At 39.4% G+C, this 25,151-nt stretch overlaps 1 protein-coding gene across 1 annotated transcript in view; it reads left to right on the top strand.

Moving 5' to 3' along the window:
• FRS3 (fibroblast growth factor receptor substrate 3) overlaps positions 1 to 18,188 on the top strand; it is a 29,400-nt gene extending 11,212 nt beyond the window's left edge. The window contains exons 2-8 of the mRNA XM_060773061.2: positions 221 to 314; positions 2,525 to 2,678; positions 5,345 to 5,433; positions 7,817 to 8,003; positions 10,573 to 10,734; positions 11,982 to 12,139; positions 14,176 to 18,188. Coding sequence (XP_060629044.2) covers positions 5,368 to 5,433; positions 7,817 to 8,003; positions 10,573 to 10,734; positions 11,982 to 12,139; positions 14,176 to 15,114 — 1,512 coding nt within the window. The 5' untranslated portion in view covers positions 221 to 314; positions 2,525 to 2,678; positions 5,345 to 5,367 and the 3' untranslated portion in view covers positions 15,115 to 18,188. The remainder of the gene's footprint in view (positions 1 to 220; positions 315 to 2,524; positions 2,679 to 5,344; positions 5,434 to 7,816; positions 8,004 to 10,572; positions 10,735 to 11,981; positions 12,140 to 14,175) is intronic.
• The last annotated feature ends 6,963 nt before the right edge of the window (positions 18,189 to 25,151 follow it).

Raw genomic sequence — 25,151 nt, 5'->3', positions numbered from 1 at the left:
AGGTACAGAGTCTGTTCAAAGGAGTCACTGATATTTTGTTTGAAATTTCCTGAATATGTCATACTTCCACATCTTCCATGTTAGATTAACATTAACCCATGCTCAACGTGTTTGTGTACATATTGCCATTGTGAAAGTATTCTGAGTCATTAAGGGTATAATCTGAAGGGCTTTTCTATTGAATACCTAGTGATGTTTATTGTATATTAATTGGTTGCAGAATGTTTGGCACTTCAAACCTGTGCAAAAGAACTGTAATTTGTAGCCAAGCTGGAGACTGCAGGAGAAACAGCCAGCAAAAACATGGAAGACAGGTGAGCTTCAAAGAGTTTGAAATGCAGATAGTGTTTCTGTTGAAAAACCAGGAAGCTATAGGCTTGTTAGTTCATTTTCCATTTTAAAGGTGTTAAAACCAGTCACCTCCCTGAGAGTAGCAAGCATTTTCAACCATTGCAATCCTGCCACCTTTCCAGCCCATACATCTCAATTTCTCGTTGTTCCAGCAGACTCGTTTAAATGGTTCTGTTGGAAGGGCAAGAGATTGAGGGGAAGTGGATTGGGAGGAAGAGGAGTTTGGGGAGAAAATTGATAGGCTGGAAAGGCTTTTAAAATCTGGCTGGCTCTCTTAGAAGCACAGGAGATTGAAAAAAGGTGAATTTGGAGGAAAAGATGAGGGGCAAGGAGATTGATTAACTGAAAGGGGTTTTCAAATGTGTTCATGGCATTCTGGTGGCAAGGTGAGAAAGAGAGTGGCAGGCAGATACTGTTGACAGGAGTCTGTAGCATGAATGTTTTGAGGAGGGGTTTGCAATGTTGTTGTTGTTCACTTTCATGGGGGGCCTGCACCTCTAGCCATCACAGATGTGTAGAGCCAGCTTGGATGCTGTTCTTGGATGCATGTGTGGCTTTAACAAGGCATTTGTTACTAAATTATGTAAGATATTTACCCTTACAAAAGAACGGGAGGCTTCACACCCAACTTTCTTAGCGGATTATACTGTGCTATGGCACAGTAACCAATTTTGTCAGGCTGGATCTACACCATCCTATATCCCAGGATCTGATCCCAGATTGTCTGCTTTGAACTGGATTATATGACACCCTGCTGCACATGTCTAAAAACCCAGAAGTAACTGGGATAAAGGGGGGTAGCTAAATGACATTTAGACAAAGTGTGAGTGGAATTGGTGTAACAGCTGAAAAGCACGTGTTAAAAAGGTGCCTAAATCCCAATTCTGCCCCAAAACCGTGCACCTTGGTGCAAAACACATGATTGCCTTCCCTTCACCTTTTGTAGTCCGCACCAGCAAACATGCATGTTTTAAACAGCTGATTGGGCTGTCAAAAAAAGGAGCCACAAATACACATGTGGCTCAAGAGAAGCACAATTGAACAGCAATTAGAACTCTCTGAAACCATTCCTTTCTTTTGATCTTTATAATATTAAATAGGGCTTAAAGTTGGGTGAGGAGAGAGAATAAGAAATATGCTTGTGTGTACATTAAAGTTTTTGCTTGGTTGCATATGAGGTCCGGCATATTTCAGACATATATTTTAAAAAAACAAACTTCACCTGGATGATCCTCATCCTCCCTCCATCATGATCCGCTTCAAAGGAAGATGTGAGGATGGCGGGGATCATTTCCCAGGATGAACAGGTCTGTGTGTGGACCTGCTGTCAGGTCCCAGTTTTTTTGCCCCAGTTTTAAAACCTGTATTTTGACGCTGTCTGGAAATGCCCTGAGTCTACACTACCAAATAATCTCAGACATGCAGATAATTTGGGATCAGATCCTGGGATATAGGGCAATATAGATCCAGCCTTATTTTTTTCTTCATGGAATTAAAACAAACCAATTGATTAGTATTTCTCCCCAACCTAAAAGTTACTCTGTATGTACAGTGGGCGCACAAATAAAAAGACAAATACTATTTTTTACCTGAGTGAATACCTCTCCAGGAATATCTAGGTTCTCTATTGTAAATCTGTGTTCAGTTTTGGCAGAAATTGACTGTAGCATTGCATTAGAAAAGTGCTTCATAAACTGTGGGCCCTGACCCCATATGGAGCTCAATGTTGGGGTCCTGGAAAATTTGGCAATAAAGTCTTCTGAACATCACAGTGGTGGTTTTTGAGACATTTACACAAATCTGTTGTGCAGTATTTACAGTGAATTCTGTAGAAGATACTAATCAAATTTGTGAACAATCAATCTGCAAATGTTAAACTTACAAATGTGGAGGGACACTTCTAAATCTTTACTTTATGGTTTTTCCCCTGTAAAAGGAAATTAGCCCAGAACACTGTAAAATATTAATGTGACATTACTCTAAATCCAAAGCAGAAGTATTTGTACCTCACTTTCCCCTGCAAATATAAACTTGTACATATGATGGTGCAGATTTCTGATCTGAAATCCTAAAGAGAAGAATTATGATTGTATAGGTTCCCATCTTTGAGATTGCTGTCTTTTGAATGCCAAATGTTGCATCTCTGTTCTGTTTCTCTTGACTCTCTCATCAGGTGAAAGATGACATGGTTTCCAGGAAGATGTAGGTGTCTTCTTGACGTCCTGGTTACCATGACTCCCAGCAGAGGGCTGTGGGAGAAAAAGTGGGAATCCCTCCCGTCCCCATAAAAACCACTAACAGCCATGGCTGGGTAGAGTTTAAACAAGGTATTGAAAAATCCAGATTTTTTTTCTTTCTCGCATTTTCCCTCTGAAATTTATCATAGAGCCTAATAACAAAGTGCATCCAAGCAATTAAGTTGTCCAAGAATATTGTAGGTCAAGCCCTTACCCAAGGGGCTGGGGAGGGGAGTTTAAAGGTGCAAACCCTCCTCCTGAAAAATTTCAGGTTAAAAAAAACCTGGTTTACTCATGAATTTTAACTGGTTAACCAAATTTTGATAATTTATTCACACTATCATTACTAACCATACCACCAATTTACATGGCAATAACAGCAATAGCTGACATAGTGGAAGTGACCAAGTTTGGATGTTGTGGATGTTAAGTCAACATTTTCAATTCAAAGACAACATAATCCACCAAAACTGACATCAGATTTGCACTCCCCAGGTTAAAATCCATAAGAAAAGCTTAAGTTTAAATACATATTATGGTTTTTCCAAGTATATAACAACTATGATAATTTGTGCTTGCTTTAGCAGATTGTACTTTAATTTCCCCTAAACTATCAAGTATTTTTAATAACTAGGTACCAATTAAAAGTATTTTTATTTAGTTTCTAAAAATGTAATAATATGTGTGGCTCATAGATCCTGATTTTTAGATATTCCAATTTGAAGTGAAAGTATTTGTATAAGAGATTTTTCAAAATGCTCTAACTCTTTATTCTAATCAACATTTTTTGTGAAATTTGAATACAATTATAGATTTTATTATGTGATTTTATTTGTTTTTTACTCCATGTAATTTTCTTTAATATTTTGAAATATTAAAATATCTCAACAACTGAGAATAGTCACGTCACTACTGTCTTGCTCTCCCCCCTTTCTGAGCTCTCCCTTACATCCACCTTCTTGCTCCTGGCCCTGGGGTAAAAAAATGAAGGCATGAAATCAACTGTGGGTCATTCCAAACACAGCTGTTTGACTGTGCAGTTATCTGCTAGCTTGAGTTGTTGTTCTGAGACTTAAAGCCCTGTTAGTTGCTGTTAATGTTTCCTTTCATCAACCTGATTCCAGAAGACACCCATACATCTATCAAAGCAATGGAACGTTTTTGGGTTCATGACAAAAAAGAAAAAGCCAAATATTGAAGACCAAGAAGGCAGCAGGTTGAGAACCATTGCTGCAGCTGGTACTGATGAAGACTCCAGAACATGCACACTTGGATTGCAGGTGAAAACTGAGGAAAATATGGAAATGGAGGTGTCTACCACTGGTTCATCTAAGCCAAACCCTGACAAAGAAACCATAAAACAGGAGCAAAGATAAGGAAACAAAAATAAACTTCTTCCAGTTGTGGAAATTATTGTCGTTTGTGGCCGACAAGAACTGATCTTAAGATGGAGCTGTGATTCAGGATCCTATTACCTGTGAAGAACCTTTGTACAATGATGGTAATTTCAGGGTCTTGTTGAGATCTCATGCCAGATCAGGAGACATCTGAAAATTCAACTTGAAACTGAAACTATGAATACCTAGTATATTGGTCCTCAAATACAAAATGAACTCATAAACAGTTGTGGTGACAAGATAGTCCAAAAATTGTTGAAATATGCAATGCATCACAGTATTTATCTGTTTTGGCAGATTAAACTTTGATGCGAGTACCTCAGAATAGTTATTGCTCATGGTAAGGTACACTGATGTTGAAGCTGCAGGAATAGGAGAAGACTTTATAGGTTTTGTGAAGATAAATGATATGACAGATGGAGGACTTGCAGGCACTTTTGAAAACACTAAAAAAATGGGCAGAACTTGCAATACTTGTGTCAACAGGGTTTTGGTGGAGCTGCTAATATGAGTGGTCATTTTAGTGGTGCACAGGCAATTATATCACAGAAGTATCCATTGACTGTCTACATCCACTGCAGTGCTCACTCACTAAATCTAGTCTTAGCAAAGACTTGCAACATTCCACCTGTCAGAAACTGCCAAGAAACAATATCATATGTGTGCAATTTCTTTAGAGCATCATCCATTGGACTAGAACTATTGAAGAAAAATGTAAAAGACTGTTTCCCTGAGTCAAGAGCAAACAACCTGTTGCTGCATTGCAAAACTCATTGGATTGAGTGACATGATGTGGTTTTATGTTTTGTTGAACTGTACAGTGTGGTGGTGACAACACTTGAAGAGAGTCCTCTATTCAACTGTGAGACCTCTTCCAAAGCTGGACACATTGTTTTAGCTGTTCTGAATGCTGAATTTGTAGTAATCATACACATCCTAAGAAAGCTTCTGTCATCAGTTTTTTTTTCTGAAAGTGAAGAAGCTTCTTCAGATTTCTGCATCATTTCCTGTTTTAAATTTTTTGTGTTATGGACCTACTCTTCATGATTCGCCAAAAAATAAAAATTGTTTCTACACATGCACACAATTTTTTTCTGGCTACAAGCCTGGTGTAGCTATTCTTTTAGTCACCATCTGTTGCCCTTTTATTGTTTTTCTCAACACTAATGGAATATGAACAATTAAAACTGATAAACATATTCCCTATTTGCCACTTTGCTGCTGCTCCCCTTGTTCGCTTTTCCTTCCCTTCTCCCATGAAATTGTCTTATGAAACATCTGCAAGCTTTTGATGAGAGGAGATGAACTGTGTTTTATTCTTCAAGCTTCACAATATTGTTTTCCCTCCTTGCATTTTAGGACTTCTACAGGGTGTTGACATTATGGGGACTTGTTGTAGCTGTCCATGCAAAGACAGGGTTCCGGATAATCACCCCACCAAATTTAAGGTAATTTAATTGAATTTACTCACATTAGCTTTCATTATTTTATCCACTTATCTTCAGCTTGTATTCTTGCCCCTTAGGTTTGCAAATAGCTGTGCTTCTTGTATGTCTTTGACATGGAGTTTCAGGTTGAGCACCCCTTATTCAGAATTCCAAAATCTGAAATTCACCAAAATCCAAAGTTGTCCACATGGGTAGCTGATATAGTAATAAGTTTCCTTTTTGATGGTTCAGTGTACATATACATTGTCTTATGTACATTTTTTAAAATGTATAAAATTACTTTCAGGCTATGCATATAAGGTGTAAATTAAACATAAACAATATGCAATACAGTTATTCCATAATCCAAAGCACTTCTGGTCTCAAACATTTTGGATAAGGGAAACTAAAAAATGCCATGTATTAGCCATGTGATTAAGATAATCTGTGAGAGAGGAAACTGTTGTGCTAAGTGTATTTCAGTCAAGTCCAATGCAGAAGACACAAAAAGTCTTCCTGTTTCATGACCCCCCCCCCCCCCCCCACGCACACTGTGTAATATCCACCCTAATGAAGTGTTATGAAGGACTTGGTCACTATTTGGTGGAATTTTAGTTGGAATTATCTAAGGATATTATCTGGATCTTAGAGTTTCTCATCTGGTAACTTGCCCAGTTTCAGTCACAATGATAAACAATACAAATAAACAAACAAATATTGTTTTGTAAATATCACAAAAATGCTTGGTTATCTTTGCTGTGGTTGTTGTCAAAATATTGTTACAAAAAAGGTTGCTTACTTTTTGTCAGCTTTTAGCAGTTGGTCGTAGGTACGTTTATAGTATGTCTATTTCCCAAATACAGCTAAAGCATTAAAAGCAAATGCATGAGGCATAAATCTTTGTAGAGGTTACCTGGAATATTTTCATAGAGTGGACTCTTAAGTCTCAATTTGTATCATATCAATACATTCTCCCAGTCATTAAAGGCATCCTTTAATGCAGAGATGTCTAGGTTTTTGTTTTTGTTTTTCTTCTTCCCTGGGCCACATTGGAAGAAAAAGAATTATGGACAATATTTGTAGATGTGACATACTCTGATGATTCCATTCTGTTCCATTGATGCATACAAAGTTTGTGCTTGAGAACCACAGAGTTGAGGTACCAAAAATCTCATAATGTTTTAAGTAAGTTTACGGTTATTTATTTATTTATTTATTTATTTATTTATTTGATGCACTTATTAACCGCCATTCTCAGCCCATACGGGCGACTCATGGCGGTGTACAGTACACATAAAAGACAATTACAAAAGGCCAGTATCAACAACATATAACTATACAACAATTACAGACTACACAAAAATCCGCTTCGTCTCTTAGTGGAATCATAGCCAGTCTCATATTCCTTGTACCATTCCAGTTCTCATTACCGTATTGTTTGTTGCTTAGCACTTAATTAAATGCCCTCTCGAACAGCCAGGTCTTAAGGCTTTTTCGAAAGGACATGAGGGAGGGCGCCTGTCTGATGTCTGCAGGGAGAGTGTTCCACAGCCGGGGGGCCACCACCGAGAAGGCCCTCTCCCTCGTCCCCGCCAGCCGTGCCTGTGATGCAGGCGGGATCGAGAGAAGGGCCTCCCCAGACGATCTCAAGGTCCTCGTGGGCTCGTAGGCCAAGATGCGGTCAGAAAGGTATTTTGGGCCGGAACCGTTTAGGGCTTTGTAGGCCAAAACCAGCACCTTGAATTGGGTCCGGTAGCAAATCGGCAGCCAGTGGAGCTGGGACAAGAAGGGCGTTGTGTGCTCCCTGCCACCCGCTCCAGTTAGTAACATGGCTGCCGCACGCTGAACCAGCTGAAGCTTCCGGGCTGTCTTCAAGGGCAGCCCCACGTAGAGAGCGTTGCAGTAATCCAGGCGGGATGTGACAAGAGCGTGTACCACCATGGCCAAGTCAGACTTCCCGAGATACGGGCGCAGCTATGCATTGGGCTGTATTCATAGCCTTCTTGGGCTGTATGCAGCCCATGGGACATTAATATTATTATATTATTATTATTTTTATCTTGCTTTTCTTTCATGGTTGAGACTCAAAGTGGGGTACAATGTTAAAATAAACAACATGAAATACTACAAAAATATTATAAACCAAATAAACAAATAACACACCATATGTACCACATTTAAAACCAATTAATAAACTAAGATGTAAATAATTAAAATGCATGCTTTAAAAGATTTCAATATTTAACAAGACCAAGAGTCAAGGTAGGAATTCTGAAGCTGTGTACTTTCCTAAGCAAAAACAATTTGCCAGCATCTGACTTTGTACAGTATCTGGTCTGTGTACTAATATGCTATTTGGCATAATGCCTGGAGCTCCAGATGGTGGTTTTTGCCGTTCCTACAGGTGACAAATGTTGATGATGAAGGCAACGAGTTGGGCTCAGGGATTATGGAGTTGACCCAGAGGGAGCTTGTTTTGCACACGCACAAACGTGATGCCGTTCGGTGGCCATACCTCTGCTTACGTCGATATGGCTATGATTCCAGTCTCTTTTCTTTCGAGAGTGGACGTCGCTGCCTGACTGGACAGGGTATGTTGATTTCTGAACAGGGACAAAGTATTCAGACTGCAGATATCTGTGATATTAGGATAACATCGGATTTCACACGTGGTTCTTGTGTAGGAACAGTTCTACTCCAGTATGATATAAAGGATAAACTTATATTACTGGTTTCAGGTAAATGTTAGTATAAGAATAGTTGTCCTAAAACATGAGCGAGTGTCTGTTGAGGTATGCTTACATACAGTACATCTGTGCAGGTTGAGCATCCCTTACCCAGAAATCTGAAATCCAGAATCCTCCAAAATTGTCCACATGGGCAGCTGAGATAGCGACATTTTTGCTTTCTGGTGTTTAAGTGCACACAAACTTAGTTTCATGTACAACATTATTACAAATATTGTGTATAAAATTACCTTCAGGCTATGTGTACAAGGTGTGTATGAAGAATAAATAAATTCGAGTTTAGACTTACATCGCTTGTCCCTATGTGGAAATAAGATATTCTAAAATCTCCCGGAATCTGAAATCTAAAACATTTCTTGTCCCAAGCATTTTGGATAGAAGATGCTCTGTCTGTATTAGAGATGGATAAATGCAGATCTGGTAAGAATGATCAGCAAGCCCTCTTTAAACAATTAATTTCAGTTTCTGTTTTAGAAAGAGCAAGTAGTTGATGTTGATGTTGTTTTAGAGGTTTATGTATAGTTTATTCTATGGCTGGCACTTTGAATGTGCTCTTCTGAGCTGCCCCAAGTCCCTCTGGAGAGATGATGGTGGGGTACAAATAAATTACTATCACTATCACTATTATTATTATTATTATTATTATTATTATTAATACATATGCTTTACATTAATATTCTTTTTAATGTTATGCAGTGCCATATTTTATATGGGAAGGGAAAGCAGGAAAACCATGCATGTATGTGTGCGTGTTTTTTGTTGACTCTCCATTTTGCAAGGCATTGTTTTCTCAAAGAGAGCATTGATATTTCCCAAATTGTGTGCTCACTATCTTGATGCAAAAATCAATCTCAAAACAAAAACAACAATAACCATGGCTATAACATAGGCTTTCATATTAAGGTGGATATATGTTGTCTGTGTAAGCTTCCCCCACTTCACTCAGCTAGATTTCCAATCTTTGTTTTTCTTGTGTCCTTGTTGCACAGAATCATTTTTCTTGCTCTTTTATACAAGGGAAGATAGGTAGAAATGGAGCAATGTGTGTGTGATCTGGCTTTCAAAAAGAAAAAGAAAACATCAGCAAGAACATTTTTCTTCAGAATAGCAACTGTTGTTGCCATGTCCTTTTCCTCGTTGCTATGGGAGTTTTGTGCGTACTTTGTGCGTGCCTGAGTCCGATTGGTTTGTTCAGCATACTCAGGCAATTGATTGAAATATGTTACAGGATGGAGGGTTGCTATTGCCATTGAATAAGCAATCAAATGGATATATTATCTCTCCCCCTGAAGAACCCATTTCAGTTCATGTAAATCAATAAAAAGATTGCTGAGATTCACAGGAAGGGATCAGGCCCTAACAGATGTGATGGGAGATTGCCTGTTTTCTTCCTTGTGCCCTATCCCTACTGTTGTGGGATTTCTGTAAATTTCCTATTCTGCCTTTAATTTGCTAGACATTAAATTTTTGTGTATTTTAAAAATGCACTTATATCCCCCTTTACTTCCTTCTCCCCAATCTCTCCTCCCCACCCCCTGTGTTTCCCTCTTTTTGACAATTGGCTAGATCTACATTGCCATATAATGCAGTTTGAAACTGCATTATATGGCAGTGTAGATCCTGTTTAATATGTCAGGAATGGAGGGAAAAGTTAAGGATGGAATAACTGAGAAAATTAAGTTAGAATTATGTGTTCAGAAATTATTTCAGATGGAAAAGTCCCAATAGCATGGCAGTGATGATAAATTGTGCCTTTTGATCAGCCAGCAATTATTTATTGTTCTTTGCTTGTGACAAGAGAATTTGCACTCAACATGCTGTGCCAATGAAGTGTGCTCAAACATCTTCAAATACCTTATATAACAGCTTCTTTCCTAACCAGAGGGGTACATGAAACAAGTTGGGCCTTGATTTGGTGGCTGGAAATCGCTGTCTTCAGAAGATGCTGTACCTAAGAAGCTTAGCTTTCCTTTTCAAGTCCTAAATGGCTTGGGGTCAAGGAGCACTGTTTCCCCAAAGTGGTAACCAATATATCTAGAGGTCCTGATTCAAAGAAATTAGGTTACTGATTAAGAAGGAAGATCTTCCTCACTAGGCCCATATTTTAAGACATTAGCTGGGCATATGAGAGAAATGTGTCTGATTTTTAGTCTTAATTTATTTTCATTCTACTTTTGTTGCTGGACTTAGCATTACATTCTCTCTTAAGTTTTTATACTGCCTTTGTACTAAAGCTTGAGTTATCTGATCATATCTTATGAGCACAATAGAAAACTAACTAACAAACTAACAAATAATAACTTTATCCACCAACGGACCTCATAAGACAAGATGTGCTCTAATGAAATGCTGCCCGTAGCTAGTAAGCTGGTATTAAAACTGACTTTTTTGCCCATTTTCCTCAATACTCTAGGAATTTTTGCTTTCAAATGCTCAAGAGCAGAAGAGATTTTTAATTTGCTGCAGGACTTGATGCAATGTAACAGTATTAATGTGGTGGAGGAGCCCGTAATCATCACAAGGAACAGTCATGCTGCTGAAATGGAACTGCCCCGGACACCCCAGACACCCAACGGTACAGTGCTCACATGTTTAAAGCACTTACATTATATATATCTCAAACATGATTTTTTCCCACTAGGAACTGGACTATTCTGCAGGGTCAAATATCCTATTTCAGTAGGCTCCCATCCAAGACCAGTCATCTCCATTGTGGGACTGAGACACTGTAGCACCATGAGGGAAGTTCATTGCTCTTGTATCAGGATTATTGTATTGACCTTCCTCAAGCGGGATCACTTATGGGCCCCATATAAGTCACTATCCTTGCCTATATGATTCATCATGTGGATTATGTTAACTGTTAATCCTCATGCCTCTTTTGTTATAAAATCAGTCCTAAACTGCATACTCATGTGATACCTTGTTTCCAACTATTATAACAGAAGATTTATGTTCTGTGTAATTTTTATATTGTAGAATTCATGCAGTTTGACACCATTTTGACTGCTATGACCCTATGCTTTGGAGTCATGGGTTGAAATTTTATAAGATCTTTAACCTTCTCTGCCAAAGAGCACTGGTGCCTCCCTAACTTAGCTCACCAAATTACAAATCTCAAGGTTCCATAGCATTACACAGCCAAGGCAGTTAAAGTGGTGTCAAACTGTTATTATTCTGCAGTGTTGAAACAATTTCTGTGTACATAATCCATTTTTTAGGCAATTCAACATTTCACTAAGGAAAGTAATCTGGCCTGATTGGTAAAATGTATGCTATCCCATACAGTGGTTATCCTCTTTACTGCTTCTGAACAGAGAATATATGAGAGACAAGGCCCTTCCAGGCTGGATCTACATCGACATATAATCCAGTATTTGATCCCAGATGATCTATTTTGAACTGGATTATATGAGTCTACACTGCCATATGACCTAGTTCTAAGCAGATAATCTGGGACCATCTTGGTTCTTTGGGCTCCTAGAACCTGAAAAACTGAGATGGCACTGAAGATTGACCCTTAGGATTACAGAAGGCAAACCCGAGACTCAGCCATCACAGGGCCCACACCTGCAAAGATCTGGACCTTATTAAAAACTCCTGATCTTTTCAGGTGTTTTTTTAAACCTGGAGTAAACCTGGTTTACTCTGGGTTAATCCAGATTAGCCTGAGACATCGGTTGGACGCCCCCGGCTACTCCAGAACCAATCATGGGCTTTGGTCCTATGTAGAAGGGCCTGTAGACATAGGCTCATCTAAAGTTAGTTTTGGAGTTCTGATAGCCATAGTCACTCTTTAACACTAATTTCATATTTCTCCAGCTCTAGCATATTCAGTTCCAGGGTTTCCAAATGGGTTCCATAGCTTTCCTGCTGAGGCCACAACTTGTCCTGCAGTCCGGCATACCTCCATGGGGAGTTTAAGGCATTCTTCAGTTGGTGAGGACTCCACACATGCCCTCATTGTGCCTGATGATCAAGTAAGTTCTCATTATGATGGGCAGAATATGTGTTCGTATGTGCTAGCAAAGTAGAACCTGCTTAAGGAAATAGACACCTATTCTTTGTCATTTTTTTTTAAATTGATAGGCATGGTGGGATATCATTCATCCCTATATATGAGAAAACTGTAATGTCTGTACCTCTCAATTAAGAGGTAAAACTGCACCTCTCTACATAAATAATGACATTTTCATACTCATTGGTAGTGGTATGTTTCTTTATAACTATTCTAGTAGCATAAATTACCATGTTTATGCAACCCTGTTATTTAGATGCTTTTAACCCAGTCATTTTGCAATGAGAATTGCAACGTGGGTAGGTGCAAAAAGAGAAATGAGGAGAATTTAAACAGATTTTTAAAAATTAGATTTTTAATGCTGTTTTTGCACGAGGTATGCCAGAAGACTGAAACTGAAAATGTGTGTTTTAACTGCCTTGGATTGTAGGAACTAAATTCAATCTGTATAAGGAATTATTATATATAATAGGTATAGAGTTGCTTTTAGAGAAAAATCCTCTCAAGACAGGCTCTAGTTTACAAAGAAATAATAGAAAAATAAATCCTGAATGCATCGATACTAAAAATAATTTTAAAAACAGCAAAAAACATCTGGTCAGGTAAAAACTCTAGAAGCCAACAATTATAGCTAAAACTACACAATATAACTTGAACCCTAGGGTCCATTTACACTGTAGAATTAATGCAATTTGACATCACTTTAACTGCCATGGCTCAATGCTGTGAAATAATGAGATTTATAGTTTGTTGAGGGACCAGCATTCTGACAAAGAAGAAGTAAACCTTGCCAAATCTGCAACTCCCATGTTTCCATAGCATTGAACCATGGCAGTTAAGGTGGTGTCAAAGGACATTAATTCTATAGCATACATGCACCCATCAAGCCTCTGCAGCACTGCCTTTTCCTCATGTTCCCCAGTGTAGTTGCTCTTAGAAACAGATACGTAAGTCTGATGTCACATGTATAGCCAAGCTGTAGACAGGCTGATACAAGCAAATAGCCCTTCAGGTAATTAGGTACCACTTTGCTTTAAGCTTTAAATAGCAGCACTTTAAATGGAATCCAGAAACATCAGCAATCAGTGCACTGGGCATATTATAGAAGATAGATGTATTGATTGACTAGCATTTTGCTTGGCCGAGGGTTTGTTGACCAAAATAAAGGCTACTGACTGACTGACTGACTAGCATTTTGTCAATTCTTCTTATACAGGCAACTGCATTTTGCACTTATTGATATTTTTGATCCATCTTCAATTGAAGTCTTATATAGACTGCATTACCAGAGATCAGAAGTCTGAATGGACAACTTAAGGAAAATAAATTCTCCCCTGATAGGATTGCTAGATGTATTTCACTAAGTTGGTAAAAAGTACACCAAAGACATCACTGCCATTTGAGATTCCCCAGTGACTATTGAGTCAAGAGGAATACACAAACTTCTAAAACTGATTCACACTCAACCCATTGCTGTGCATGCTTCTTTGGTGTATCTACACAGTAGAAATATTGTAGTTTGGAAATATCTTAACTCTCATGGCTCAGTGCTATGAAATCCTGGGATTTGTTCTTTGTGAGGCACTAGCACTTTTGGGCAGAAAAGGATAAAGACCTTGTAAAACTACAACTCCCATGAATTCATAGCATTGAACCATGGTACTTCAGTAGATGCACTCTGAGAAGAAAATTCCACTGTTTTCAATGGGTGTTTACCCATTTAGCTTTATGCTTAGATCAAACCTATCTTATTTTGGGAGAGGGAATGATTTAAAATTCAGTGAAAGGTAAGTTGAATAAGAGATGTCATATGCCATCATGTGTTTGCCTCATCTGTTGACCCTATTGTCACACGTCCCTCATGTTCTTCCCTCCATTACATTAACACCCTAAGTTAATACCTTGATCCTTAGCCTGTCCTCATGAATATGCTTCCTGGCACTTGTACATTGTTTCCCTCCTCACAAACCTCCAACTTTCCTTCTTCTCTCCTTGCAGTCTCACACATATGTGAACACAGGTGGTGGTGAGGAAGACATGAGGGGTCACCACTGCATGCACACTCTGCCTGAAGTCCATCCTCCTGTTTCTCATCCCAGCCATAGCTGCTCTTTGGAGGATCGCAATCCTCAGATATACCTACAGCCAGGAGAGGTGAAGTTTGTGCTGGGCCCTCCTCCTGGTTACAGGCACATGATGAAATGTGATGGTTTCTGCCGACCCCATTGGGAGTGCACAGGGCATATCTGTACCCACAACAATAACAATGAGTGCAAGGACGAGTGCCTTACCCCAAAGTATGTCTATGAGAATATCAATGGCCTCCTGCCTGCTCGAGGTACCTTGCATCGCCGGGGAAGTGGGCGCTTGAAAATAGCTCGAGAAGATCTGAATCCACCCAGTTGCTCCCATCGTCGGACCACCCTACTACACTATGAGAACCTGCCCTCACTGCCACCTGTGTGGGAGTGCCAACCACTGAGACAAGAGCAAGATGATGAGGACTCTGGAGATGCAATGACACCTTCGCCCAATGGTTATCCTGAGCTGGAGGATGAGGAGGACCCTTTGCGAAACTACATGAATTCAGAAAGTGCTGCCCTGCATGGAGGCCGGCATAGGGGCGGTTGTTTACAACGCCGCCGCAGTTGCACACCCAACGTCTTCAATTTTGACTTCCGACGACCCTGTTTGGAGCAGCCGAGGCAGCTCAATTATATCCAGGTGGAACTGGAGGATGACCCCCACAAAGGGTGCCAAAGCACACCAGTCCCCCGTGCCCCACGTTCGGCTGCCCACCCAGCCCGCAGGACGGATTCCTACGCGGTCATTGATCTTAAAAAGACAGCAGCCATGTCCAGCTTGCAGAGGGCACTGCCTAGGGATGATGGGACTTCTAGGAAAACGCGGCATAATAGCACTGACCTCCCTCTATAAGAGGGATGCCAAACCCAAGCACCACATTGTGGCTTTTGTTCCTGCTCTTCAGCTAATCATGTTGCATATCTGGCATCTTCCCATTGTGCCCTGTGTTTCTCAGTGTGACTCACTTGGATAGCTCCATAAGGTTAACTTGAGAAATGTAGCCTCTCTGTGCCTCTTCCCATTTCCATCCCGCCCCCATTTCTCCTGCCATATAGTTTTTGAAGCCCTGCCAAGTGGATGAAAACTTTGGTTATTAACTGGAGGAGTAACATTAGAAATACTACCTGTTCCCTCTCTTATTTTGTGAATCTTATCTGGAAATCCTTCCTTCCCATTTTTGTGGGATCAGTTTTAAACCACTAGTGATTGGAAGTGTTGGGTCTGGAAAAAAAGCAAAACATTGCAAAGTAATGAGCAAAAACTATTCAAACTTTTGATGGTAGAGGTAGAACGATGGACAGAGAGTGCTTTATCTATCCTTCTTTGTTTTTGAAGATGTACAAAGGGATATTTCTTTTTGAAATATTTAGTTATGTATTTATTTATGTATTTATGTATTTATATGTTTGTTTATTGGTCAGGGGTCCACCTCTACTTTATTTATTTATTTATTTATTTATTTATTTATTTATAATTATGCCTCTGAGTTAAAGTGCCAAGCAAAAGTAAAATGCTTTGTGGTTTGATCTTCTTTTCATGGGAGGGAAGCGTGATCGAGCCTAGAGTGTTGGATTAGATCCCGTTGCTTTAATGGTGCCTATCAAAGTGGATCACTGAGGAGGGAGAGCCATGAATCCATTTCAGTTGGGAAATGAATGTAAGAATGGGTCTGATCTCATGAATATAATTCCCAGATATAATTCTACATGTAAAGAAGTCCAATTTCCTAGCTCACATCCCTTTATCTTAGTTTTACCTTTTCCCTTGGCATTTCAGCAAAAAGAACCACTGGATTGTATATTGCAAAAACACTTTTTTAAAAAACGCCTTTCACAGACTGCTGCTATTCCTTTCTTACTTGTCTGACAGTGTCTTTGTGAGAAGCCAACTTTATCATAGTGTCAGTGCTAGGAAGAGATTTAAATACAGATGTGGTTTGTTGCTTTCCTGGTGTCATTTGGAACCTCTCTCCCTCAGCCTTGTGTTATTGTGTCCAGCTCTTGTCATTTGACTATGAGTGGATCCTAATGCAGCATTTGTGAGTAATGAGTCTGAAGACTAAACACAGCCTTTTACATAACTTAGCTGACAAATTCAGCTTTAAATGATGGTTCCACATCTGGGTTGTTGTGTGTGTTTTACGGGCTGTATGGCCATGTTCCAGAAGCATTCTCTCCTGATGTTTCGCCTGTATCTATGACAGGCATCCTCAGAAGTTTGAGGTCTGTTGGAAACTAGGAAAATGGGGTTTATATATCTGTGGAATGCCCAGGGTAGGAGAAAGAACTCTTGTCTGTTTGAGGTAGGTGTGAACATAGCAATTGGTTTCACATTTGCTTTAGAAGGAAGATAACTCTAAAATAAGGAATATGCACATGGCAGTTTCACACACCCCCATTTTTGCTGCTGCTTCTTTGCCCCCAAGTGCAGCTTCTCCAAGAATAATCATTTACCTGCTTCTCTTGCTGCTGTCATGTGCTGTCAAGTCAGCCAACTGTATGAGTGAGGGATCTCTTGAAAACTCACCATGTATTAAGCCTTTACAGAAATGGGGGTTAGAAGCTCTCCTAGCAGTAGTTGTAATTTGTTGGTACTCCTCAATAGAGGTGGTAGCCCCCCAAGGCACCTCAATGTATGTGATACGTGCTTGGATTGCAGGTGAATTCAAAGGTACAGACATTTCTTTTTGCTTCTGGAAGAAAAGGCATATAGATGCATTGCCCTCTCACACCTCATAATTTCCAGAGCTGTTTTTGCTGTTGTTGTTTTCAGGGTAAGGGGTAGCTTTTAAGAGTTGTTTTTAGCGATCAAGCCACCAGCCATGAGAAGCTTAAGTGGTCAGTACACTTTCATCTTTAATCAGATTCATTGAATAATGAATTTAATTTTGCTTCATTACCAATGCCTTTCTAAGTGCTACACCACAAATACAACAGAAGTTGATTAACAGATGTTAATGAGGAATGGCCTTTCATCATTAGGTATTTTCTGTGACACTCTCTCTTTTCATACATTGCTAAAACTAGTGAGAAAATGCCTTCTCTTATTTCTTTTACGTAGAATCAAAATAATTGCTTGTCTCTAATTGCCACTGTAAACTAGTTTCAATAACTGTGATACTTCCACTGCTTATAATGGCTTATAGTTCATTTCCTGAATTCGTGTCCTGTTGCTCATGGATGAGTAGTAACTAATGGCTTGCTTGTAATGAGATATTGGACAGGTAAGTACAAATCCAGAGAAGTGAATCAATTTCTCAGATAGTCTTTAATCACAACTTGGTGTGAATAGCAAGCCAGACTGTCTCTAGCGAACCTGATTTATCAATTCAGTTAACATAAAGAATTAGTGCTAGTGCAGCCTCATAATTAGGGAATATAAGAGTTAATTAATGATCAAATAACTTTGGTTTGGAAGCAGTGACTAGGAAATAATACCTGATCTCGCACAATAGCCATTCAATAGTTGGGAAAGAGAAGGAAAAAATAGCACAGAGGTCTCCATGATTTCTGTTTTGGGTTCTTTTACCCGAGGATTTTGCAAAAGAATAATTAGAGGGAGGGGAGAAAAGCCCTCATTGGATTTCACGAGGCAATGACCTATTTGGAACTGTTTACTTATCAGAAGAGCTGGGATTTTGCTTTTGAAATCTGATGTTCTTTAGATCCTTGGTACAAACTTGAAGACATGAAATGTCCACAGCCCAGATTTTAAATGATTGAGCACCAGACTGTGTTTAGCATGGCTAAAGTATTTTGTGGAGACAGCGAATCCGCAGTCTCCATAAAACTGGCTTTAGCTTGCTGCCCCCCAGCGTTGTCTTTATGAAGTGTATGCCTATTGTTAACCTTTCCTAAGTGTCTGTCTTGTATTTTCTGACTATTAATTTTGGTAGACATTGGCTGTTTTCACACCAGGCATGTAGCCGGGGGGGGGGGGGGGGCTCGGGGGGCTTCAGCCCCCCCCCCGAAATTCTCATGGTGGTTCGTGAAAAGGCCTTACTGGTGCATTATTTAAACTGTTATGTTTATTAATATCATGATTTGATCACCATTCTCAATATATCCCATATGTATGGGGGTATTGGGGTAATGATACAAAAGGTTTGCTAGGCTAGACCCTCTTTCACTCAGACTCAGCCCCCCCCCCGAAACTCAGCCCCCCCGAAACCCCCCCTGAAAATTTTTTAGCCCCCCCCCCCCCGAAACGAAATCCTGGCTACGGGCCTGTTTCACACCCATCTGTGCTATGCCAACAAAGACGTTTCCAAGACAAGTTATAATTGGTCTTATTGTCAAGAGAACAAGTGTAAGGTTGACAAGAAGTGGAAGGTTGCCATCACTTGTTTTTGACAGAGGGCTCTCTGTATAGGTGCATGAGAAGCATGATGCCAAAAGGTGGCACTTCCCTCCATGATAACAATGTAGTAATCATGAAAGCGATGTGTGTGGAACGTGCCTGTCTCATGGAGCTTTTAAGGGTACAGGATTGCTTTGCTTGGAAGAATTCTAAAAAGCAACATTTCTAAAGAGAGGGTTTTAAAAACTCATTCTTTTTATCCCAAAGTCTTTCTATACCTCCACTTCAGTCCAAACTTATTTACGAAACCTGTAATAATCTATTTGATATAAATTAGGATGACATTGATTTGAGAAATTAATGCTTCAGTTCAGTCCTCTGTCAACATCTAAAAGTAAATATAAATTTTCAAAACAATTATTTTAGTAGTTCTCCTGTCTAGGCTTTAGAAAATGATTTCTCTGTTTCCTAATCTCTCTGTGTTGGCTTTTATTTGTTTTATATTTTGATTTGCACATTTGAGCAACCATTTACAGAATGTGTGGTTCAGAGATGTGAAGAGAAATTGTGATTTTCTCATTTACTTTCATGTGTCACATTAGCCTTAATAAAAACAAAGCTAGCAAAACAGAAAGTTCTGTGGCCTTCTAGGCAATCTCAATAAACCTCATAGGCATAATGGGTCACGCTGCCCCATCTCTTGACACAAGGTGCTTGGCATCCAAAGTGGATATTTACCTTCTTTTAAGGTGCTATGAGAAGGACAGTTGAGTTCAACATATTAATTCTGTCAGTTACCAAGTGATGTCCTTTGTTGGACTAACTTGGGTTGCTATCATTTTCCCCTGAAGAGGTTGCCTTGCTTTTCCCAACACTGGGGCAGGCAAAAATGAACCCAGTACAGGTTTTCTCATCATGGCTGTGCAGTTATGTGGAAGGTGTTTACATAGGGTTTGCGTGACATAAGTGCCAAGAATTATTATAGACTTTGCTTTGCACATTGAATACAATCTTTGGTTGGTTGTTTCTTTGTTTTACACTTGGTATGAAAGGGATGAGATGTCTGTGATTTCTAATATATGCTTCATTAACTCACAGTGGATGTGTCTGTACTTCTTGGTTGGGTAACTGTCTTGCTTCTTGTGTGAAAGAAGAGGCCTTATTTGTAAATTTTCTGTATAGCCCGCCCTACACTACTTTACATGTGTTTGTTGTGTTCTTGGATGGTGGAAAAACAGAACAAAGCTGTGTCTAAATAGCGATAACAATGATGTATAGTGCCATTTCTTTTCCAATGACCAGGGAACCTGAATCTGGCAGTATTTTTCTTCATACACAGGTGTTAAAAGTGCAGGACCTCTGTCTCACGTGAACTGTGACCACCTCATGGTTGTATCCTTCTTCACGACTTTTCAGCTTCTTCTGGAATTCTGAAATCCCGCAGTTACCTTTGTTGGCTGGATGCATTTATGTTAGATATGTTACCAGACTAGAACCTAGGAAATATGAGTCACTGTTTAACTTACTCAGTATACCGAAAGAAATATCACTGCAGAAAGGAAGTCCCATTTCCCCAGTTAAGTGATTTCTTCTGAAAAGTCCAACTAGCAAGGCAAATCTCAAGCTTTTACCATGTGCAGTTTTCTTCATAGTTACTTGTACTTAATGTCTTTGATACTGACACTCTCTGTGGCAGGAAAGGCACTTGGGGATGCCCAGCTGCTCTGGCTGTACAAGTTGCTTTGTGATTTTTCTTCAAGTGGCTCCTGCTGTGTACCTCTGTTTCTTTCCTCTTTATGTCTCATCTAAGTGTAGCCTTCAAAGCAAAGAGCATTAGCAGTGCCATGTGATCGAGGAGCGCTCGTGTCTTATTTTAATGTGCACTAAGAATGTATCTGAAATAAATTAAATCTGATGATTATCTTTTGGAAGGTGTGGCTTGTTTTGATTTGTGGACAAGAACAACATATTTAGCTGTGACTATCTTGACTCTGATAGTATCTTCCTTTTGTCCTGTAGCCCAAGACTTCTGTATCATTTTTGTCGCTAGATTCGCATAACCTTTTATCAGATCTTGCAGTGGAGTTCCTTGTGAAATCTATACTTGAGCAGTACTTTATCCTATTTATAGATACGTAATGGGAGAAGGTGATTAGCAAGGTCTAAAATATTCTTACTCCAAGGACTGAAGTATCTAATGTAAGCGGTTAATGGATGCAGCAAGTGTTGAATAACATGGAGAATCCAAACCTGTGTGCCTTGGGAGGTCATCTCAAGTCATAAGCATTGCTCCCACCAGTGAGGAAACTTATCTGGGCTAGTGTCAACAAACCCTTGTAGAACAAAACCAGAGACTGTGATCTGAAATAGCAGATTTGGTTTATAACAGATGTTTTCACGAAGTGTTCTCTATTGTGCAGATGCAAGCCTCTTTCTACTAGAAACTTTTATAGAGGGGATGATTTCCCCTTTTCAGTTTCTCACAAGAAGGGTGATAATCTCATAGTCTTATCTACCAAAACTGCCAGGCTCAAATGAATACTGTAATGAGACACTGAGCCTATGCTAAGAAATATCTCTCTCAGTGCCTATTTGATATGCATGATAGAATTCTGCAAACCTAGCAGATACCCCAAACTATATCCTTTCCTGATAAATGCCATACTCATCAAGTTATCTTTTCGTGAGTGTGCCCTTGAAGATAAAGCTTTCCTCTGAAATACATTAAGCCTATCAGTAAAACAAAGATGCTGGATGGCCCTTTCTAGTGTTTTGTTGTAGTTAACCTATTATTTCCCTGCCTCTGGTTTTGACATCAAAATGAATAACCATACAGGAGTTGTTTGAACAATCACTATCTGAAAACTAGAAAATGTGTTGAGATTTTCCCCACTCGGTGGAGCTAAATCTAATTGGTGTGTCTTAAAATACTGAAATTGGAACTGTGTAACTAAGTTTTGATCTGCCCAGCAATGAAAGTTATTAAGTCATTAGAAAAAGAAATAATGATCTTGATACTCCATCATTTTTAAACTGTGTTACATAACTGGAATGATAAACTAAAACACCTGTGTGAGGCCCGCTGAATGGTGAAGTATACATGTAAACTTTTGGTTCTAACATAAATGGTACAGAAAATGGAATTCCAGTGTTCTTCTTATCAGCTTTAAAAACTATAAATTCAACAAACAGACAGATCTTTGCCTGGCATAGAAATATCCACAGAGTCTCTAATGAGATGCCTGGAAGAGACCATTCTGAAGTCCAAGAGCCACTGTGAAGAAGGCCCTGTATAGTTTCACTGCCAAAGATAATTGAATATGAAGGTATTTCTTCCTCAGCTAGAACAAGGAATATGTGTAGACTCCATTTGCAAAGACAGCCTCTGAATGCCATATGCTAGGACAATTGATGGGGGAGGCCTCTTGCTGTTTCCTTTGTAACCATTATTGGGTGCAACATTCTGGACAAGAGGATTTGATGAAACATCACACTTTAGGTTACCAATGCTGCATTTTAATGCAGTGTTTCCAAATTCTGTTTATATACATTTTAACAATTTCTGGATTTGAATTAGAGCCAAATGGCTGCTATGTTTTGTGGAATTCCTATTGCTTTGATTTCTTCTTTTGGTATTTTATACACAGACAAATCCATAAGGGTTGTTTCTCATTACACACTTTATGGGATTCTGCTGGTTTTGTTCAGAAGATTTCTAAAACTGTTTTAGCAATTTCCAGTCTGTATACAAAGCCAAATCACCTAAAAATCACCTAAAAATACAGTACCGCTATTTTTTTTAAAAATCAAACAATTTGGCCACAGACTTGGATGGCGTCAAAAGGGAATCCATGGAGGTGAAGATATCAATTAGAGTCATGATGACTGTGAACTGTCTTTAATATTGCGTAGTAGACAGAAAACAAAATTGAGAAGGTACTACTACATCCATCCCCTACCATAAGCATCTGGATGATTATGGTAGAAAGAGAAGATTTGTCTAGACTAGTGGTATGCAACTTGCGCCCCTTCAGATATTTGGGACTCCAACTCCCAGAAGCCCTAGCCAGCTTGGTCAGGAATTCTGGGAACTGAAGTTCAAAACACCCAGAGGGCCACAGGTTGTGTACCACTTGTCTAGATAGACCTTTTGACTTCTACAGCAGGTATTATATGTTTTCATAAGAGCTCAGCAACAGTCTAAATATCGTGAAGGTACCAGATCCTTTTTGATCTTGGAAGCTATGCAGAACCGCACCTTGGATGGGAAGCAGGCAAGGAATACCAGCTGTTGTAGGTTGTATTTCAGAGGAAGGCAACACCAAACTGCCTCTTAGTATTCCTTGTCCCCAAAACCTGTGAAATTCAGAGTCACTATAAGATGACAAGTGACATGAAAGTATGTATACCCCTTCACACCAGAAATTTAAATGATTGAGCAGGGTTGAGCAGGGATTCATGGTTGAGCAGGGATTCAGACTCTGTTCTCCAGAGTCTTAATCCAATGCTCAAACCACTACGCCATGCAAGCATAATGTTCCCTAGCTTGATATACGTACTATTGTCAATTGGACTGTTGTAAACCAGACCATCCCCCAGACTATCTGAAGATGAACCTTAAGGAAGTGGTGATAGTAGAAGTGTCTGGCTTAATGCTGCCTGGCCCCATCTTATTGTTCAGATTCACACACACACACACACAGTAATTCCTCTCAGCATTGGAATTTTTGCAGAATTCCATCAAATCAGAGCTTGCATAATGGTGTTGGCTGTATGCTTGTATTTTTGTATATACTTTGCCCTCTGGAACTCTACTTTGTGAAGAATAATTATGAACTACAATGGGACCTGTTTCCACAGCATATCATACATGATAACACTACCTTAAGTGAATGGCTGTTTATCTTTTCTCCATTTTTGAATTGAAACTGCAGAGGGCACTAAAAGTGCCACGTGGCATGCAATCTGATATTAAATGCCAAATCCTGTTGAGCTGAATGGTGCCAGGTGGGCACTGGAAGCTTTTTATCTGGCAGCCACTCTGTTTCTGAGTGACTTTGCACTCAGCCAAAGACGGATTTGCTCTGAACCATGGATAAGATTTTAATGTTCCTGAAAGTTGACAAAGGTGAAAAGTGTTATGAGGACAGAACTCTTACATGAAGTCGTAGAATAAAAAACTAGGGCCAACATCCATAGCAGTGTTTCTATGGATGGAAGCTGCTTCCACTGGTAGCAGTGGGAGCGAGGAGGTCACTATCTCTCTGCCAACACCCCATGCACCCTAAAAACCTGCCATGGAGGATTTCCCAGTCCTTAGAAATCTAGTTTTAGCATAACGGATGAATAGTCCAAAAGCATAGCACTGGCCTTTGCCTGAATCAGATTAAAAGCGGCAGATAAAGCTCCAAAAATAAAGCTAGAATATTGTTGGGTCACAAATGCTCCATTGAGACTGCCTTGATCAGATAAAAAGGGCATGAAGGAGAAGGGAAACACAGTTTGCCAAGGAGAAATAATCAACAAAATAATAAATGGTATTGAAATGATAAAGCAACTGTTTTCTCTTTCTCTTTTCTATTTTAATGTTACACAGCAAGCTACCTTAAACCGAATAGGTCATTAATACATCTAGTTTAGTATTGTTGTTCTAGTTTTCCAGGACATTGAGCAGAATCCTAATCTAACCCTGCCTGCAGATCCTTGGTAATACCTGATGGTTTTCATCCAGGTACTGATCAGGCCTGCCTGTGTGACTTTGCTTAGCTTCGGGGTGGCATGGTGGTACATCATCACATATCTGCTTCAATTAAATCTGAACAATATTCCTTAAAACTGCTCATGGTAAAGAGATGGGAAGCCATTTGTTGTCCACCCAAAATGAAGCCTATGAGAAAGTGCCATATGATTGTAGAGCACATGCTTTATACACAGATGGTGTTGGGTTCATCTCCTGGCTTCTCCAAGTAAGGTTGAGAAAGCCACCTATCAAAAATGGCAGCCAGATTGACACTCGTAAAGTATAGATGTCATTGATCTCAATAAATAGTTTGATAAGAGATGGGAACGATACTTTTAAAAGCAAAACATTAAGTTATTTCATTACTTGTTCAAAACATAACATTGCATTAGTTGTTGCACTTTATATTCCTTTCCATTATTTTCTTAAGGGAAGAAATTTAGGATTGATAAGGATGTAACCTAAAATTAGATTTTCTGACAATATGTATACAAAGCTACCATTACAAAGAAACTTACAAAACATTACTAGTTACACTAGCAGCAAACTATGGCTCTTGCAGGCTTCCATGAAAAGCAAATATACTTTTTTCAACCCATAGAAGTGTTGAAGAGGACTTGGAAGGACTGGGTCCAACAGAAACTTCCTCATTGGCCACATAAGACCCTGAAGGCCACACATGGCTCACTGTGACTATAAACAATTGTGACTGGGAAAATCCTTCATAGTGGGGAGAGTCCTAAAGCAGGAAAGCTGGACAGCATTGGAAAGTTGTGCTATACTTCACTAGTACTAATAGAACAGAAAAATAGGACATTCCCCTGTCTATATCAGGCATGGGCAAACGTCA

Source organism: Anolis sagrei, chromosome 4 (genome assembly GCF_037176765.1).
Source record: "Anolis sagrei isolate rAnoSag1 chromosome 4, rAnoSag1.mat, whole genome shotgun sequence".
Lineage (NCBI taxonomy): Eukaryota > Metazoa > Chordata > Lepidosauria > Squamata > Dactyloidae > Anolis > Anolis sagrei.
This window is presented reverse-complemented; position numbering and strand designations above follow the sequence as displayed.